The 19,408-nt window shown below is 46.5% G+C and overlaps 4 protein-coding genes across 9 annotated transcripts; 3 read left to right on the forward strand and 1 right to left on the reverse strand.

Annotated features, from left to right (window-relative positions):
• The first annotated feature begins 216 nt into the window (after window positions 1–216).
• On the forward strand, window positions 217–4,514 carry ncbp3 (nuclear cap binding subunit 3). Its single transcript, XM_085935163.1, has 13 exons — window positions 217–424; window positions 1,143–1,208; window positions 1,289–1,394; window positions 1,471–1,596; window positions 1,725–1,850; window positions 1,920–2,047; window positions 2,146–2,254; window positions 2,346–2,445; window positions 2,547–2,653; window positions 2,731–3,046; window positions 3,172–3,320; window positions 3,602–3,784; window positions 3,883–4,514. Exons 1-13 carry the CDS (start codon window positions 242–244, stop codon window positions 4,179–4,181), a joined length of 1,998 nt encoding a protein of 665 aa, XP_085791289.1. The 5' UTR covers window positions 217–241; the 3' UTR covers window positions 4,182–4,514.
• A 676-nt stretch (window positions 4,515–5,190) lies between these two features.
• On the forward strand, window positions 5,191–13,965 carry pcf11 (PCF11 cleavage and polyadenylation factor subunit). 6 transcript variants are annotated; one of them, XM_085935160.1, is made up of 17 exons: window positions 5,191–5,550; window positions 7,461–7,586; window positions 7,769–7,951; window positions 8,057–8,230; window positions 8,433–9,547; window positions 9,682–9,853; window positions 9,946–10,255; window positions 10,335–10,478; window positions 10,585–11,723; window positions 11,806–11,869; window positions 11,952–12,077; window positions 12,173–12,284; window positions 12,424–12,607; window positions 12,701–12,856; window positions 12,947–13,039; window positions 13,134–13,169; window positions 13,246–13,965. In XM_085935160.1, exons 1-17 carry the CDS (start codon window positions 5,317–5,319, stop codon window positions 13,474–13,476), a joined length of 4,599 nt encoding a protein of 1,532 aa, XP_085791286.1. In that variant the 5' UTR covers window positions 5,191–5,316; the 3' UTR covers window positions 13,477–13,965. The 6 variants fall into 6 exon arrangements, with proteins under 6 accessions (XP_085791286.1, XP_085791287.1, XP_085791284.1 ...); XM_085935161.1 differs by having other exon boundaries at window positions 11,955–12,077; window positions 12,176–12,284; XM_085935158.1 differs by having other exon boundaries at window positions 5,192–5,550; window positions 9,673–9,853; window positions 12,176–12,284.
• On the reverse strand, window positions 13,893–15,810 carry ccdc90b (coiled-coil domain containing 90B). The gene is made up of 9 exons (XM_085935168.1): window positions 15,585–15,810; window positions 15,371–15,490; window positions 15,148–15,251; window positions 14,948–15,049; window positions 14,828–14,869; window positions 14,697–14,768; window positions 14,587–14,640; window positions 14,389–14,503; window positions 13,893–14,290 (listed from the first exon to the last, which is right to left on the reverse strand). Exons 1-9 carry the CDS (start codon window positions 15,790–15,792, stop codon window positions 14,235–14,237), a joined length of 873 nt encoding a protein of 290 aa, XP_085791294.1. The 5' UTR covers window positions 15,793–15,810; the 3' UTR covers window positions 13,893–14,234.
• Window positions 15,767–19,156, forward strand: alg8 (ALG8 alpha-1,3-glucosyltransferase). The gene is made up of 13 exons (XM_085935165.1): window positions 15,767–15,879; window positions 16,342–16,420; window positions 16,491–16,684; window positions 16,771–16,880; window positions 16,973–17,040; window positions 17,110–17,236; window positions 17,336–17,439; window positions 17,514–17,634; window positions 17,714–17,853; window positions 17,955–18,094; window positions 18,181–18,278; window positions 18,570–18,642; window positions 18,798–19,156. The coding sequence occupies exons 1-13, from the start codon at window positions 15,791–15,793 to the stop codon at window positions 19,024–19,026; spliced, it is 1,572 nt and encodes a 523-aa protein (XP_085791291.1). The 5' UTR covers window positions 15,767–15,790; the 3' UTR covers window positions 19,027–19,156.
• Window positions 19,157–19,408: the final 252 nt, after the last annotated feature.

Raw genomic sequence — 19,408 nt, forward strand, 5'->3', positions numbered from 1 at the left:
ATATTTAAATGCTTTTACAAAAGATGGCGGAGGTACTATAAATTTATGTTTATCCATTGCATTCATACGTCAACATTTTGGGTGTGTGCTGGGGGTCAATTGTAAATAAAATATACCACTCCGTACCAGTTGGTGGCGGTAAATAGTCAATAAGCGATTTGCAAACCGCTACAAAACAACAAATAGAAGAAGTTAAACAGCCAATCACAACAGTAGTTAGCCGTTTCTTCGCAGCGGTGTCATGGCGGCGACGCGCAGCTCGCGGCTGGCGCTGAAATCGGACAGCGGCTCTGACCGCTCCGACTCTGAGTCGGACTCCGAGTCCGAAAAGGGTACCCGCGAAGCTGAACCCATGGAGGTGGAGCAGAGCGAGTTGCAGGCTGAAGACATCTCCATCAACCGGTCGGTGAAGCCTCTGCTGCCGGTAGGTTGTCCCGTGTTGGGCCTCACCAGACACGGTGCTGGCGTCTTCTGCGTCCCGGGGGACTGTGAAGGGATAGCCGGGGGGTGGTAACAATAATTCGACCTCGGCCCGGGGAAAACGGTCTAGAACATCATTTTCATCCATTCACTGTGAGGTTTTGAGTCACTTTTAGACACGGTTGGCTGAATTAAGTCAGGCGTTTCTGTCACTTGTTGCCTGCTGGCGCTACCCCGTGGCGTTGCCTCCAAACTCGTATCGGCAGCGAGCACTTTAAATATTCGACGCATGTTGAAAAGCATCAGCGCTTAATATTTTCTGACACCGTTAGATAATTCCGTTGTGTTGTTCGACGTCCATTCATTCGGCTTATTCACAATCAGTTTCATTGTTTGCATGTTTTAAAGGCTTTTTCATGGTTGTTGCTTTCCATTCATTGCTTGCCCTTTGGGATAAACAAATTAATTTGTCCACATGAGCTGTGGTGTCAGTGATTGATAATCTCATCTTTTGATTGTGTGTTTACTCAAATTATCATTTATACTGTTCAAGGTCAGTGGTTTGTGTGTAAATTCTTATCCACACCTCGCAGATCTCGTCCTGATTGTTTTTACTGCATTGTTTGGGTTCAGATGTCTGTCCCTCATTGATTTTGAAGAGTTCTGGTTCAGTTCAGGTCCACAAAGATTTGTTTGTCACAAGTGATTTGCCCTTTTCGCAGGATACTGGCAGGCGCTATGAGAACAAAGCTGGAGCATTCATCACCGGGATTGATGTCAATTCAAAGGTTAAAAAAAAAAGAAGAATCCGCCACATGAATTCTCTGCTGTTACATGTTGAAGGACACATTGATTGTGTTCCCACCAGGAGGCGATTGAGAAGAAAGAGAAGCGAGCGAGGCGTTTCCACTTCCATGGGGAGGTGAGCACCACTCAGCGGAACATTTTCCTGGATAAAGATGCCGTTAAGAAAGGTAAGAAGAGACGCAGACTGCAAAAGGATCATTTTTGTGGTTTTAATGGCTATTGTATGTGCTCTCATGTCTTCAGCCATCCCCAAAGTGCGTATGGAGGCCGTCCACATCATGGGTGTTGATGACATGAGCACACAGGACATCTTTGGGTACTTTAAGGAATATCCCCCTGCGCACATTGAGTGGATTGACGACACTTCCTGTGAGCGTTTGCACTCCACTCCAGTACATTTTTCCCTTTAGAATGGGTGTTTTTATTGTAAACAAACAATAAAAAGTCAATTGTCTGTGATATGAACCCTTTAAATAATTACCAGTTGGTTTCCCCAGGCAATGTGGTTTGGTTAGATGACAACACGGCCATCAGGGCGTTCATCAACACCAGCCGCATGCCCGACCCACACGATGTCATCACAAATACGGAGAGCGACACCCAGCCGGGCAAGCCCGGCAAAAGTCAGTAAAGGAACAAATGAATCTCTGACACGGTCAGGCTAAATGTCTTCACGAGAGGTTTGATCGCAGGTCGTCGAGGGTCGGATGACGGTGACGAAGAAGAAGAGGCGGAGGTGGATGATGAGGTGAAGAAAAGCAACGAGGAGAGCGTGAAAGACAGCGAAGGGGAAGAGGAACGCGCGTTGGAGGCTGGTCAGGTACATAATAATAATAAATGGGTTTTTTTTCATTGAAATTTGAAAGGGGAGCACTAAACTAATGGCGTCCATGAATATTTCTGTTGATTTGACGTCAGGGGAACGACTTGTCACGGGCCGAGAGAGAATCGCTGCTGAAGAATGAGTTGCGTCCTGCCATCAAGCCCTTTAAAGGAAACAAGATCCTTCTTCGCTTTGCCACCGAAGGTCTCCTCCCCGACAGCTGCATCTGCACCACCATGTGAGCAAGCGTAGGTGTTCTAACTTAAATGGGATTTTTTTTCATATTCTACTTCAGATGACAAGAAGGAGCTGGGTGCCGCCCGGCGCAGTCGGTACTACATGAAGTACGGAAATCCCAACTACGGAGGCATGAGGGGAATTCTCAGCAACTCCTGGTGGGTCAACGCTCCTCGTAGCTCCCTTTGAAATTACAGTGGCAACTAAGCCCTGTCACCACCTGCAAAAAGTACACAATTGCCTTTCTTATTTTCCTCAGGAAGAGAAGGTTCCACAACCGGCGCATCCAGCGAGACGGCAAGAGCAAGAAACCTCTCATTGGAGACAGCATGGGACACACTCCACCATACACACATCGACATTCCGGTAAAAAAAAAAAAAAAAGCCTTTTAGTCAGGATTTATTTGTATAAAGAAAGACACCGCGACTTTTCACAAATGCAGCCGACCTGGTCAACCTGCCCGAGGAGCCCATCAAGGAGGAGGAGGAAGAGGACGAGGAAGACTACGATGACGAGGACATGGACTCGGATGACCGAGTGGTAGAGTTCAAAGAGAAAGGAAACAAGGTCGCCCCGTCCTCGCGGCCTCAACTGGCCGGGCCCCGGAGCAGGCTGCAGGGCTCGCCGTCCCCGTGGTCTGAATCGGACGAGATGGACTACGATCTGGAGCTGAAAATGATCTCAACGCCATCGCCCAAAAAGAGCAAGAAGATGACCATGTATGCAGATGAGCTGGAAGGGCAGCTGAAGAGCATCAGGTATGAATTGCAGATTTATGTTTTGATGTTAGTAAAATTACACTCAATGTTGCCACAGTTACCTCAATCTCTCCTCACTGTTGTTCATGTCAGCCCGTGCTGTTCCATTGTCTTGTCCTGAGCAGAAACAGGGTTGGAGGGTCCGCATCACAAAGCAGAGCCAAGTCTCCGTCACCCACCAAGGTGACTGACGTGCGGCAGCTGCTCGAGGAGAAGAGACAGGGGCTGTCTCAGCATAGACAGCACCCCCCAGCAGTCAACAGTGTGAAAACAGGTGAGCCTCATTCCTGCTTTTCAGTATATTAGGGATCAAGCCCTGCTGCGAATACCGAAAATCCGTAAGGATTGACACATTCCAAAAAGGTTTATAACTGCCTGTAGATACAAGTAGCGGCTAAGCATTAGTTTTGTCTGAAACATAATCGCTTGGGACCAAGATAACACCAAAGAGGTTTTTTTTTTCATTTTTTTTTTCATGTAGTACAATAAAGGAGAGTTTGTTGGCATTCCATGGCACTTTAACGGCCATTTATTACACTCTTTCCGTTTTTATAGACGTCCGACAACGGCTTGGGAAGAGGCGCTACTCACCCGAAAGGGGACGCTCTGACTCTCCCGTCTCCCCGAGAGATACGCCTCCCCCCGCCAGAGAAGCAGTCAGTGACGTGCACCGTCGACTGGGCGTTGTCAGCGGGGACAGAGGCCGCTCATCCAAGTCATCCAAAGACAGAAAGACAAGTAAATTCATCCCTGAATTCAATCCATCAATTCATCTGTTTTCTGTAGCACTTGTTCTCTCTCTCTCTTTTTTTTTTTATTCCAATCCTTGTGTGCAGGCAGCCTATGGAGCCGACTGGGCGACAAAGAGGAAAAGACGGGAAGTCGCGAGCCTGAGCCAAGGGGCGGGTCATCTGGGATGTTCTCGTCTTCGCGCCGCAGCAGGAGACGCCGAGGTAGCAGAACGGAGAAGGAAGGCGTGGAAGAAGATGACTCGACGCTGCAGAAGGTGTGGGGCGCCATGATCAAGAAGAAGCAGGAGCGTCTCAGCCACAAGATGAAGAAGAGCCGGCTGGACAACCTGCCGTCGTTGCAAATTGAGATCAGCCGGGACAGCAGCGAGGACTCGGACGCTTGAGACAAATATACTTTTTAATGATCATCGTGATTTCATCTTTGGCACATAGTCATTATAGTTCCTGGATGGATCACTGGGAGGATCTCCTTGGCACCACATGCTTTGGAATGTCCAACTGGCTCCCCTGTGTCACGTGCTTTCTCTTAAAATAGCGCGTCCAAAATTTGCTTTTGGGTGACATTCAACATTACTTTTGTATTTTGAATTCTGTTTTCTTATTTGAAGAACTCTGTACAGGTAACATGGAACAATGTCGTTTTAAAGACAAGACCATCCCCCTGCAATGTTTTTTTTTTTTTATGACAGGAAGTTAATCAGCAAAGACTTTGATAAGTAATCACTTTTAGTGTCATGTGAAGCTTCTCAAACGGGACCTACTGTTTAATTTTATAATCATTAATTTGTCGTGTGTGTCCGTGGAACAGCAACAAGGCCAGTTGTAGACCGAATACACGAGGCCAGCCATGCAACTAAAAAAATAATCATGAATAAAACCTCAAGTGAACTGTTACAAAAAGCCCAAAATGCTTAAACTGAGCCAATTGAAATTATGCACGTAAAGTTTTGTTATTCCCATTCAATGATTTATAAGGTTGGCAAGTGGTGACTATCAACTGACGGGCGTTTTTTCGCTCTTTCTGTCAATAGGGGGCAGCCTGCCGTTTCATCCGTGGGAAACAACTACAGTTGCTGCACTTGTTAGAGCAACGTCAACAATCAATACAGAGAAAGGCCAAATATTACGAATCATTTCGCTATACGATAATGAGGTGGAACATTTGTTTGCCCTTTTGTTTTTCATTTTGTAAATATTTTACTTCCATGTGGCGTCGACACTCGTTGCGTAACAGTTAAACTCGCACCACTTTTCGCCACTGTGATTGGCTATTCTTTGTGTCTCTTACTGAGGGAGCCAATGACAATAAAACATTTGCTTCCGTTTAAATAAAACGAGCCAATAGCAACGCGTTGACGCGTTTTGTGTTGGTGACGTATAAAGCCCTTTAGACACTAACGCCATTTTCTTGTCGGCGTCAGCGGGGACAAGACGGCCCTCTAACGTCGCTCAAAAACGGTCAAAACTATTTGGTTCACCGTGAGTTTACGCGAGGAATCCGGCTCGCCACATGAGTTAATGAACTGTCTGCTCCTCAATGCATACGCTCACGACGAAGTTGGTGTAGCTATCCCCCGCTCGAAGATGGACGACGGCGCGGCGAGGGAAGTTGCCTGCCGAGAGTATCAATCCTCGCTAGAAGACCTCACGTTCAACAGCAAGCCACACATCAACATGCTGACCATTCTGGCCGAGGAAAACGTCAACTTCGCCAAGGATATCGTCGCAATAATTGAAGCACAAATAAGCAAGGTTTTTATGATAAGAATTTTCTTTTTGATTTAACTGATTGTTGATTGTGTCGATGTATGGTAGCCGCTTGCTATCTTAAACATGGCGTCGGGCGTTAGTTATCCACAACATGTCGTCTCACCTTCGCTTTTGTTTGGTTACGTTTCTGTTAGCAACGCCAGAATACAAACAATTAATTCTATGTAGTTATAATTATAAAAGTAAAATTACAGTCATACTTGGTGTGTTACTGATGAGGTTTATCGAAGCACTCCCTCGTGCTACTTAAGTGAAGCAAAGTCCACCATAAAAAATATTCCACAAAAGAAATGTTTTCGACGATAATTGTTTGTACTAATACCTACAGTGACATTTAATGCCGTCCTGTTGTTTCACTTGGCAATTCAGGCCACGTTTATTCGACATTTTCTAACATTAGCAGGCCACAATATGTAACGTCGTCAAACAGGAAGTTGGTGTGCAGAAATTAAGAGGCGGGGCGATATAAATCGCGTATATTACGATTCCTAAATTGTGATAAATATAATTTGCGACCGGAATTTAGTCTCGGCGTGCAATTCGGGCCGATTTAAACGGTAATTTGTATTATTTTTAGGCCTCTGCGTCAAGTAAGAAGTTATTTTCCCCTAAAATAAATAACTGAATTTAAATGTCTTAGTACTATATTGTACAATATATACACTGCATTTCCAAGCTTAAGCATATTGTCAAGCAAGAAGACAGTGTAAAAATGAACAGATTCTCTGCTTTATCTATTTGCTATTAATTTAGTACTGGCACATTCCGAGTTGTTGCTCGCGTAGACTTGAGGTCCATATAGTCTAGTATGCGACCTCCATATGGGATAAGCAGCTTCGACCTTGAGCTCAGCACAGAACAGTGATTACCCAATGCAGCAAAGTAAATACGTATTATTCCAATAGAAGTTTGTTTTTTATGGTGGATTTCTGCCTCTTTAGTTGTTGTGTATTTGTTTGAACGTTCACTGTGTTCTCTCAGTCCAGAAATAAAAACCTGCTCCTTGAGACCACAGTGTTTTTTTTCCTCCCTTCCCTCAGTCTTAATGTGACAAATGGAGTAAGACTTAGCTGGACAACAAATGTGGGCTTCTAGTTAAGTAAAATTTAATCAGCAGTGCGCCCAAGTGCTCATTGTTTGCATTTTGCCTTATGCCGCAACACATTTCGATCACGCCTACCCCCTGCTTCGATCCGGAAGTGAATTTTGAAACTGTTGAAACTTGACTGGCTAAAATGTTTAATAATAAAAAATGTGAAATGTGCTTTTTGTCATTTTTTTATTTCCCAGTGTAAATTATTGGCGCAAGTCTGGTTCCCTGTTCCTGACAAAGTTGAGCTTGACTGTCACGCTGTTAAAAAAAGATCATTCCACGGATGCTGCGTGGTCCAGTTATAGACTCGTGTCATGGCAGTTTGAAAGCAGCAGTTTTCAAAAGCCTCCCCAAAAAATTTAAATGTTTTTTTAAGGGTTATTGTTACATGCGATGATTTTTTTTTTTTTTTTTTGTGAACGACTCCAGAACAAAGTGATGAGTTGTTGGGTGCCAAGACTTTCACCAAGGTTGGTTCATGGGAAAAACACTCTGGAGGAAAACTGTCTTTAGGAAGCAACGTCATTTTTGTATTCCCCCCCCCTTTCTGGACATTTTCCCTCATTGACTCTGGCCTGAATCTTCTTGGACTGATTTTCAAAGAGGATGTTTTTAACTTGAGAATGATGCCACGAGGATCTACACCCCCCCCCCCCCCCCCCCTCCAACATCTGGACTAAGCCTGTCAAAACTATTTTTGGGGGGCTCTTTTTGCTTCTGTTGAGCATTTTGCATTTGTTGTAAAATGTTTTTTAACCCCTGTTGTGTTCTAAACTTGTCGAGTTTTCTATCGCTCTAGGCCCCAGCAGCCGAGAAGCTTCCAGTTTTGTACTTAGTGGATTCCATAGTGAAGAATGTTGGAGGAGAGTACGTCGCTGTGTTTGCTAAAAACCTAATCACTTCATTTATATGTGTCTTTGAAAAGGTACAGTTGTTCTTGATGCCTTTTTACATTTCCTTAAACTCAGTCACAAGCCACACTTGTTGCTTGCTTTAACATGTAGTCTCTTGTTAGTGTTCTGCAGTAAAAAATTACTGATTGGTTAAGCATTGGACAATTTTGTTATTCTGAGTAGCTGTGGACCAAGCAATACACTTTGTTTGTAGGTGGATGAGAACACCAGAAAGAGTTTGTTCAAGTTGCGATCGACATGGGATGAAGTGTTCCCTTTGAAGAAACTGTATGCACTTGACGTGCGGGTCAACTCCGTGGATCCGGCGTGGCCAATCAAACCTCTGCCGCCAACAGTCAATGCCAGCATCCACGTCAACCCAAAGTTTTTAAAACAGGTGTGTAGTTATAAAAGTTAAGCATTTTTTGGAACTCATCATACCTGGAGGACTTTGTTCTTTAATCTCTAAATGTGTCATTTCTATCCGCTATTCGGAATGTAGTCTGAGGAGACCCCTCCACGGCCTACCCCCTCCCAACCGCCTCCGCCGGTAATCCAGCCCAGCTTGACCCAAGAGCAGCGGATCAGACAGCAGCTATTGGCCAAGCAGAAGCAGCTTCTTGAGCTTCAGCAGAAGAAGATTGAGCTGGAACTGGAGCAGACCAAAGCACAGCTGGTAGGCAAAAACTTAACTGGATTTACAAAAGTTCATAATTTTGTGTTCATAGGTGTAATTTGTCCCAGTATATTCTTTTTTCAATCGTAAAGTTGGCCTGAGTAGGGAATACATGTAATGTTAGACAGGTTTTTGCGAAAGGTCTTTCACACGTTTGCTTTAGTTCAGTGTGAGTTAGTATTAATAAAATATTGTGTTGCAGGCTGGAGGATTTACTATACTACCAAGCTCCCCTCTCGCGGCATCCCCGAAGCCAATTGGCCAGCCCACCCCTGTGGTTCGACCCCTGATTGCTCCCCAGCCCCCAAGTGACCCAAAGTTACCCACTAGAGACCCACGTCTGAACCGCACAGGACCCCCAGTTGTCTCTAAAAGCAAAGAGCAACCTGTTGGGAAAAGGGAAGTCCCTCCTGCCATAGTAACCCCTGTTTTCACGCCAGAAAAACAAGCAGCTGAAAAAACTTTCCATTCACAAAAGGTATGGACTCCCAAAAAGGAGGAGAAGCCCAACATAAAGTCTTCTCCGATGATTAAAAATGTCCAGAGTAAAAACAAGCAGGCTGAGGTTGAGAACATAAAGTCTGCAGACAACTCAAAGAAAGACCCCCGGTTGAAGAAACGTCCCCTGGACAAGGCAGAAGATGACAAAGTGGACGAGCAGAAGAAAAAATGTGGCGACAAGAGAGACGAGTCGCCGCGGGTGCCCGAGTTGCCAAAAGCCTACAGAGGAAGGCTGCAGAACGGCTTAGGGAACAAGCGTGAAAGCAGCGTGTCTGCGGAGAAGGTCGGCGGCAATGCCCGGACACACGCCAGGAAACGCACACACTCAAGGTCCAGATCCCGCTCTCCCTCCTCGCCAAAGAGGAAAGGCAGGAGGTCGTCACCCAAGAGCAGAACCAGGAGCACCTCCTTGTCTCCGTCACGCAAGGCAGGTAAATCCAGGAGGCCCAAGGGTGATGAGCCACTGCACGGAAAGAATATGCGGGATGAACGACCGGCAGCCAAGAAGGACCAGGCGGAGAGCAGGCGCTCCAAGACTCCGGTGGACGATCGTCCCTCCAAGACTCCGGCGGACGATCGCAATTCTAAGACTTCAACGGATGAACGGCGGTCCAAGACTCCCGCGGATGAACGGCGGTCCAAGACTCCCGCGGACGACCGGCGGTCCAAGACACTGGGGGACGACCGACGCTCGAAGACTCCTGGGGACGACCGGCGGTCCAAGTCCAGAGACCCACCACGGAACCAGGATGGAGGCAGCAAACAGGCCAAAGATGCTCCTTCACGCTGGCGGAGTGGCTGGGATGAGAACAAAAAGTGAGTCGTTCATATTCTTAATGTTTCGTGTTCATCTCGATTGCGGTCAGCTCTACTGTTAAGTAATGGACATTTGCCACGCCCCTTCCAGCTGTACTTTTTCCTAACAAAATTGTATGTCTTAGCACTTCCAGTCTTAAGCCAGGAGACTCTCATGACAAGCTTGGACCACAGAGGCATAAAACCTACAGCACTCCAACACGGCCCACCACCCCCCGTACCCCAAAACATCGTCTCAGCGTGGATGCCAACCTTCAGATACCCGAAGTCCTCAACACCGCAACTAAGAAAGACCTGCTCAGAATGGTATGTCTGCTTAACAAATATGAACTCTTTCGACTTCTGAGAACTGTCATATCTGATTTTGACGGCATTGCCTGGAATTTTGACATCTGCAGGCAAGCAAGAGCCTGGAGAGTGGTGAAATTTCACAGGAGGACTTCCTGAATATGGCTCACAAGATCAAGAACTTCTTCCAGTATCAGGAGGAGAAGCAACAGCGTCCAGAAAGTTGGGACCCTGCCGCCAACTTTTCTGGCAAGAAGCCATTGATGACCACGCCTCCCGAGTCCTTGGACCAGGCTCAGTTGACGTACTTTGAGCACAAGTCCAAGCTAAAGAAGACACAGGTAGCTCATCGCTCCACCGGGGAAGGCTGGGACGGTCTGGAGGAATGCGAAGGGCCAGGCCGGGCACCGCGGGAATTGGGTGAGGCAACCATCAATCGGCCAGCAGCCAGAATATTATTTTGCATGTGTCACTCTAAAGTTGTTTTGTTCATTAACAGACGAGAGGAGAAGCTTAGAACGCGAAGAATCCCGACCTCCGTTGGCCCCAATGATAGAGGAGTACAACCACGGCAAAGAGTTCCCCGCCCTTAAATCTCTGCCAGGTCTTCGATTCAGGAGGAGGGCTGACCCCAGAGAGTCCAGTGAGTCTACACCATACTTTGATCACATTGTGTCCAAGTGGAAGGCGAAGAAGCACAGTTGACGAGTTAATGTAATTCGTCTCCGATTCATTTTGTTAATTTCCAGGTGAAAGAGAGTGGAACTCGCCCTTGACTGAGCGTCAATGCGAGGAGCACAAGAGCGGATATGACGCTCCACGGCGGTACGTCCCGTCAGCAGAGTCTAGGCACCCGGACCCTCGGCGTCTGGACGGACCCCCCCACCCCGGCGCTCTGGTTCCCAGGAACTGTCCGAGCCCATCTGCTCTGGAAACTCCGCTCCCAATGTTTGAGCGTGAACGCCTGTCGCCGCTTCACCAGAAGGACATGGCCGACATGAGCCCCGTTCCGCGCTTTGAGAGTCCAAACAGCGAACACTCTGATGACGGGCCGCTCCCTTCCGAAGTTCCCCTAGCTCCTCAATCTATCCTCCAAGGTCCTGTGCTTGGTGCACTGTTGTCTAATATTCATCAGTTGAGTAATTCCCCTGGACACACCCCTCCCCACGAGGGAGGCCCCCCACCTCCCCGATTTGATGCTCCCGGACACATGGGCCCATCGAGAGCGCACCCACCAGGCTGGTACAGTGAGCCGTCCCACTTTGAGGGTCCTCACCAAGGCATGCCCCTTCATCACAACATGCCAGAGAGGTTTAACGGACCGCACGTACCACAGGGATCATTGATGAGCACGGACAATATGGGGCGCTTTGACGGTCCTTTGGGCCCCACAAGGTTTGACGGACCAGGACCTGGAAACTTTGAGAATCCAGTCCAGTGCTTTGACAACAACCTGGGGCCCGGTCCTGTACCAATGGCGTTCCAGTCGCAGCAGCAGCGACCAATACCCTTTGAAAACCCCAGAATGCGTCTGGAAGGGTCTGCTGGTCCAATGTGTTTTGATGGACCCGGCCAGCCGGGACCCCGCTTTGACATGCCTCTCTTTGAGGGCCAGCAGGGTCCCCCCAGGTTTGGACCTCAAATCAACATCCCCATGCGTCCCATGCTCCCTCCCATGTATGACAACAACCTCCAACCGGCGCAAAACTTCGCAATGGCCCCGCAAGCGTTCCCAGAGCCCATCAACCCTCAATTCCACCCTGCACCGATGGGTTTCCCCACGCAGCCCGCGGCTAACTTCAACATGCTGCCCGGTCCTCCGTTCAGCCAGCCGGGCTCCGCCCCATTCTTCAACCCCACGGTTGCTTCGGGTAACATGCAGCAGCCGGTGAGTGCAATTCAGTTTGATTTCGGTGGGACAATTTCAACTGCAAAAGAAACTGACAATTCGTACTTGTTGGTGCTCTCAGGTGAACGTGTTGAACATGAACCAGCCTTTCTTGCCTCAGAACGCAGCACCTTTTGCACAGCCAGGTGAGATCGCATTTGTTGTATTGAGATGCTAAGAGGTCAAATACTACCCCGCAGTGTATCTGACATGTCTCTGTTCCCCCAGCAGCTCCCCAATTGCCCCCTGCAGAGAACCACTTTGGTCAAGTCGACGTCAACGACTTGCTTTCTAAACTCATCTCCACCGGCATCATCAAAGGGTCACAGCCCGACCCGACGGCCTCCACCAGCGGTCAGTGCACCATTTTGTGCCACATTTTGACCACTGCTATACCAGGAAGGCCCGTCATTTTGTTAATATTGAGTTTTTCTTTTGTTCCTACACAGCAGAGTTATCTTCAGTAGCACCTGAGGCGCCTCATGTAGAGGAGGAAGAAGAAGAGGAGGTCGAGGATGATTTCCCCGACCTCACCAACTTCAAGCTCGACAACATGAAACTGTGAGTTTTGTGACAATTGTTCTTCGACACGTTCTTATGCGCTACTGAAAACTCCTTAGCTACACCTTTCTTCTTTTTTTTTTTTACGATATGTAGCAGTCTTTCGGTAGGTTAACTCACTGACGCTTTTCATTGTCAGACGTTATGAGAGCGTGGTGACCAAGCTGTACTCAGGGAACCAGTGTTGCCTGTGCAGCATGAGGTTCACTGTTGCGCAGACCGACCTGTACGCCGACCACCTGGACTGGCACTTCAGGCAGAACCATGCCGGCAAGGTGGCTGGCAAAAAGATCACGCACCGCCGCTGGTATTATGGCCTCAGGGTAAGAAATCAGATGCTGGTTTCTTTTTTCAGATTTCAATGGGAAAGCGTGACGTGGTTAAATGTTCTCTTTTTTTTTTTTTTTTTTTGCCAGGACTGGGTCGAGTTTGAGGAGATCGCCGATTTGGAGGAACGGGCCAAGAGCCTGTTCTTTGAGAAGGAGAACGAGGAGGAGGTTCAGAAGAACCAGGCGGCGGCCAAAGAGAAGGAGTTCCAGAGTGTTAAGGCCGCCAAAGACCAAGTCGCAGAGGTAGGTTCCCCCTTCTTACATTACCCCAATTTGTATGCAAATTTGTCACTGCTGTGGTAAAAACATCTGTAAACATCTTGACCAAACCAGTTGTGCGAGATCTGCCAGGAGCCTTTCGAGAGCTACTGGGTGGAGGAAGAGGAGGACTGGTTCCTCAAAAACGCCATCAGGGTTGATGATAAGGTGCGTGCCTTTTTGCAGTGGATGTAACTTTTTTTGATACTCTTTAAACTACTCGCTGACTCATCACTTTCTGCTACCTTTTCTCTCAACACAGAACTTCCATCCTTCCTGCTTCGAGGATTATAAAAATGTGAGTATCAGGGATGACGTCACCCCCACAAAAAATTGTTTGGTATTGTCTCACCCGCCTCTGTCATCCCCCTCAGACATCTTCGTACATGGACATGACGCCGTCGCCCAACAAGGTGCTAAGCGAACACCCGCTCGGCAGCTTTATAAAGGCAGAGGAAGACGAGGTTCCTCAGTCATGCGCCGTCGCCGCCTCGATCAAGCAGGAAGCTAATTCCGAGGAGGACGACGGAGAGCGCGATGTGAAGATAGAGGAAAAAGAGGAGCCTCTTTTAACTGACGTGCAATCAGAAGAGAAGAGACTGTGAGTAGCTTATTGGCTACGCTTTTTCTTTGTTTTGAAGGAAAAAGTTTTTGGTTGGTCGGCGATTAACTTGAATACATTTTGGTATTTGTGCCGAGTACGTCACACTGTTGCTTTGAAATGTTTCCTTTTCGGGCTGGATGTGTAAATGGTTTAATTTATACATTAAAGTATTTTTGGAATCAATGGCGTACCAGTGATTTGAATGGAACTGGTGTCACCTTGTTCCTATAACTCCTCATTTTGGATGATTTGATGACTGACAGTTGCAGGGGTTGAGTTGTTTGTGGCCGCGATGAAGGTAAGCGTCAATCTTATTGATCCGTGGAAGAGCACCTGATTAAAACAAACTTGCGGAGCACTTGTTTTTTGTTTTTTTGGTGACGTTTAAAGGTGTAGTTTCAATAAAGGTTCAGAAACTTTTTTTCGTGTGATTGCTCTTTGGTTTAATTGTTCTGCTTTCAAGTTAAAAATAAAGTTTTGCTGAATTTAATTGTTTTTGTCTCATCATTATGCAAACATGCTCAATTTGACACATGGGGTGAAAAAATACTAATTGTGTGCCTTGTTTAAGAAAATAAAATTTACTAATCAAAATCAGTTCTTAGTTTTACTTCAAAACAACTTATGTAGACAATCTTTTCTATGATAAAACAAATGAGTAAACTCATGTTCCTCGTCTTGACATGTACATGTTTACTTAATAAAAAAAAATCTGCAGCAGCGTTAAAAGCACTTTTTCCTGCTGGCACAAAGAGCTCGTCACCTCCACAGCCGGTAAACCCCCAGAGCGATGGCCAGGCAGGAAAACACAGTCGCTATGGAAACATAAAACACAGGGTTTATACAAGTTTTCAAATAACAGAGCCTAAACACAGTTTTTATTCAAATGGCAAGTCCCATCGAGAATTGCTACCTGCGAGGTAGCGAATGGTCTCCAGTTTAAGTGACTCCAAGACCGTTTTAAGCGAAGCCACCCGCAGGTCCATCTTCTTGCTGGTCTCCATGTTGTCATGTTCTAGCTCGGTTCTCTAAAGTACACGTCAACATACAACAGGCATGTCAAACATGCTCGCCACATTGGCTGATAATAGAAGTTTTAATTTGCTTTTACCTTTTGGTGGAACTCTGTGTTGGTCTCCATCAGTTTTCTTTCCTGCTCTGTGAACTGATAAGGCACAAGGAGTTCAGTTGAGTTAAGTACAGACACACTCTCACCCTCACCATGTCAGAAACTCGGCTTCTCTCCAGGTTGATATCCAATTTGGTCTCTGCTCGGACTTTCTCACTCTCCTCCTGAAATCAAGACAGTTGATTTACTCACTCACAGATAAACACGTCAACCATAATCTCACCTTTAGTCGGTTCTGCAGCTGCTCCAGTTCTCTCTTCATCTTCTGCAAGGCAAAAAGAGAGCGTTTTAGGCAAAATCCACCAAACATATCATGTGGAATCCATCTGCTCCTTAGTCTTACTACGTTCTCAGAGCGCAGGTTAGCAAAGTCGCTCTTCTCCAAGATCACCATGTCCTTCCTGATGGCGTCCAGGTGGGCCATGATCTGTTGCAGTGCGATTTCCTGTGACGAGAGATATTGATTTCATCAACTGTCAGCCACAGAGCAACCAGGAGAGTAATTGCGAGACCTTTTCAACAACCGAGTTCCCCTTTCCCCACCTGATGCGACTTGGTCACCATGTCTTTGTAGACAATGTCCATGTTGGCCGTCGCTAACGTCACCAGAGCGGAGACGATCAGCTCGGCCTGGCGTTTCTCCAAACCTGGAGTGTGATGATAACCATAGAACAAGAAAATGAGACTGGCATTAATCCATTCTAATCACCCTCGCCTCCAATAACATCTTTCCAGTTTCCACAATGACGCTAAGTAGTTCCCTCACCACTACTCGCCAGCTCAATCACCATGGCGTGGGAGTCGAACGTAAGCTTTCGCTGCTCCAGAGGAGTTAATTCAACCTTCCTCACGTCAAACGTCGCCCCCGGGGTGCCAACATGGAGATCTGCCGCACAAATACAAACATCAGTAGCTGGTGAGAGGGCCAAGGACAAAATGGAGATTTGCAATTGCACATCAATTTTTAGTCATCTTGTTACCTCTCCACCTTTGGAGCCGCCCCAGCGTCCAGCGCCGCAACAATGTATTCATCCGGGTCCCGTTTTGACAGTCAAAGTGATATGAAAATTGAAGAAGTTTTGAAATTAAAAGCAACACTTTCTTGTTTGATGACAACCCGGATGTACAACTGCACTGTACTCTTGTTGTCAATAAAGTTCTCAATTCAAATACAACACGAGCGGTCATGGTGGCCACCGCGGTGGATAGAGGGAACTGGTTTCCATCGTTAGCTCTGGGGGTTTCCCTCTTTAAAGCTCTGTTTATCAACGCCTAGTGAGTCGAAATATTTATTGACGAAGACATTTTGTGTTTTTTTAGTCTGTTTGATCCATACGATGGTTTAAAACAGCTCCTGTATACTCTGTTAACATCCGCCTAACACTGACTGCCACAAGATTATAAACACCTGTTGGCTGTATGATTTTGTTTTTTTTCAGATTCTGATTTTATATTCTGTGTACACTGCACAGTAGATTTTTTTTTATTATCAAATACTGACACATACAGAGTATGCTGATTCAAACTTAACCTCGTTTTCAAATGTGTGCTACGTAGCTTCAGTCACAAGATGTCGCTGTTTCACCTTTTGAATCTAGGTTAGAATGTGTACGTAAATCGGAACGCATCGTACAATTTAACGAGCTTAGGTTTTACTATTTTATTCGGGCTTTAATTGCATGGCCACTTTGTTAGATTTTTTTATTTTTTTTCCTGACTGTTTATTTGTGTGTGCAGTCACTCTACGGACTTTGAGGTGCACAGGAACTGGTTGGCCATCACACACAGCTTGCCAGTGTCCAGGTGGTACCATGAGGTGCGTTTAAAACAAATTTCTGTCCTTTTAAATGTTGGTCCAGGGACTTAATTTGTAGTCTTTCTTTCAGAATACATCCGAGTGGACGCTGGACTACCCACCGCTTTTCGCCTGGTTTGAGTTCGGCCTTTCCCATGTCGCTCGGCACTTTGACAACAAGATGTTGTCGGTGGACAACCTAAACTACGCCAGTCCGGCGACCGTCCTCTTCCAGAGACTGTCAGTCATCTTCACAGACCTGCTTTTTATCTACGCCGCCAGAGAGTGAGTGCAGCTCACACCACCACCCGTGTAAATCTGTAACAATTTGTGCAATTAATAAGCATCAAAGTGATATGTGATGTGTGTAGATGCTGCAGGTGCGTTCGTGATCGGAAAGGAACACGGGACATCTTGAATCAGCCGTCTTTTATCCTGGCTGTGCTGCTGCTCTGGAACTTTGGCCTTCTCATTGTTGACCGTATCCTTTACCTCGGATTGCTGGTGGAGAATACCACAGCCTTGAAGTTGAGGTGTGGAAGTTACTCCCGTTTCCTTAAGAGCCATCCTCAGACATTCATTTTCAGTACAATGGCTTCCTCTTTGGTTTTCTGCTGCTGTCCATTGCCAAACACCTGCAGGTAAAGACTCAAACGATTTCCGGCTTTATCGAGTCCACGCGCTGAACTTCGTCTTTCTGTCTTCAACAGTCTCAGCACCTGCAGGGGGCGCTGCTTTTTGCCATCCTCCTCAACCTGAAGCACATCTACCTGTACGTGGCTCCGGCCTACGGCATCTTCCTGCTGAGAAGCTACTGCTTGACACGCGGTGACCATGGTATGACACAAAAGCCCGAAACATTCAATCCACACAGACTGATTTATAAAAACCGAAATGTGTTGAACAACCGCCATTGTTTGTTCTCTTTGTCTGAAGATGGCTCCATTAGATGGCGGAGCTTCAGCCCGCTTCGCCTGCTCGCTCTCGGCAGCATTGTGGTTTCTGTGTGCGCGCTTTCCTTTGGCCCGTTTATTACTATGGTGAGTGGACCTTAATAAGGACACAAAAAATGGATGGCCAAACTTAAGAATCACTGTTTTTTGTGCCATTGCAGGGTCAGCTTCCTCAGGTGCTGTCCCGTCTCTTCCCCTTCAAACGAGGACTCTGTCACGCCTACTGGGCTCCAAACGTGTGGGCCCTCTACAACATCCTGGATAAAAGCCTAGCCACGCTGGGTAAGAATAAAAATGCAGCGTATTTTTATTTACTGGGAATCCACAATGATGACTTTAAAATAATCAACATTGTTGACAGGAGTTCGTTTGAAGCTTCTGAATGAGTCAACACTCCCTCGGGCCTCCATGACGGGCGGGTTGGTTCAAGAATTCCAACACTCTGTCCTTCCCTCTGTCACTCCGTCCGTCACACTCATCTGCACTCTGCTGTCCATCCTGGTCAGTGCTATTTTTATTATTGCCCACAGAAATAACAATCTTGGTTTCAAATTACTGGCCCGACCTGACGCCCTTGTGCATTTGCCCGAAACTCTATTTAGCCGGCATTGGCGTCCATCTGGCGCCGTCCTCGAGGCGCCCGTGGGTTTTTACGCTGCCTGCTGCTGTGTGCGCTCGCCTCCTTTGCCTTCGGCTGGCACGTCCACGAGAAAGCCATCCTCATCGCCATCCTCCCTCTCAGGTCTAGGATTGACTCCTCGTTTTTGTCTATGCTAAATAATAGTTTGTCATTTTGAAATTTTCTTTACTTTTTCTCCTTTGACATAGTCTGCTGGCAGTTGAGAGCAGAGAGGACGCTGGGATCTTCTTGCTTCTCAGCGCAGCGGGTCATTACTCGCTCTTTCCCTTGCTCTTCACCCCGGCAGGTACAGTACGAGACAAAATGAAGTACAAGTATTAAGTACAATTCTGTATGCTGTGCTTTTATGAAACGGAGTGCTATGGACATTTTATGTTGCTGTTTTGGGAGGCTTAGGACAAATTAATCGCATTTGTATTCATTTTAATGGCAAAGGATGATTTGAGGTTTTTGAACTAATTAAGGTTTTAGGTCAAAGCACCACTATATTTTGATATTAACCCTCTTTGTTTTAATTGTATCATCCGTGTTGCAACTGTAAAGTGATACAAAAATATGTTGTTTTTTTTATTGGCAGAGCTGCTCATCAAATGTGCACTGATGCTGATGTTCACCATCTTCTCTTTTGCTACTCTGGGAAGACTCCACAGGTGCAAGAAACTCACCCCATTCCTTTTCCTCCACGCTTTTATATCAGTAACATCAACATGAGTTGATATTGTTAGTTATTATCAACACAGAAATACAGTACATCATGCACGAGGCTTTATGTAGAAAATGTTGCTGTACTGTTGTCTCGTTTCAGTGGGCAGGGGTCTTTGCTTCACCCCCTGGAGGTGGTCTACCTCTCAGGTCTAGTTGTGGTGGCCGTCGCCTGCGAGCTCATTTTTCCTTTGACGCCATGGCAACAGAAGCTGCCTTTCCTCCCGCTGCTGGCCACGTCCGTGTACACCGCATTGGGCGTCTGCTACTCCTTCATACGTCTCTACGTGACGCTGCTGCGACAAGACAGTGGAAAGTTCAAACAGCTGTGAGACACTGAGTCGCGGGTTTCCATTCCTCTGCTGAAGTTTGTCAGGTAACCAGCAGGAATGCATGAACTGTTTACCTTCAAGGGATCAATAAAGTTTCTGCTTTGCGTCTTGCACTGATTCTAACAAGTCAGATACGAAGTCAGTGCGTGTTTTTCGGTGATTTTAACCTGTTAAAGTGTTCGTTACAAGTTAAAGTGTGACTTCTATCCAAACTAGAAAATGGGGGGTTTGAATTAGCGTTTCAAACTTGGTTTAGGGTTTCAGGACAGGGTTTCAAAAATACCTTTGTAGGGTTTTTTTTATGACTGACTATAGTAAGAAATTATAAAAGAAACTATACGTACAGTGAGTCTTTTAAAAATCTCCAAAGTAAGACTTTCAA

This window comes from Syngnathus leptorhynchus, chromosome 17, assembly GCF_054491065.1.
Source record: "Syngnathus leptorhynchus isolate UIUO chromosome 17, UIUO_Slep, whole genome shotgun sequence".
Taxonomy (NCBI): domain Eukaryota; kingdom Metazoa; phylum Chordata; class Actinopteri; order Syngnathiformes; family Syngnathidae; genus Syngnathus; species Syngnathus leptorhynchus.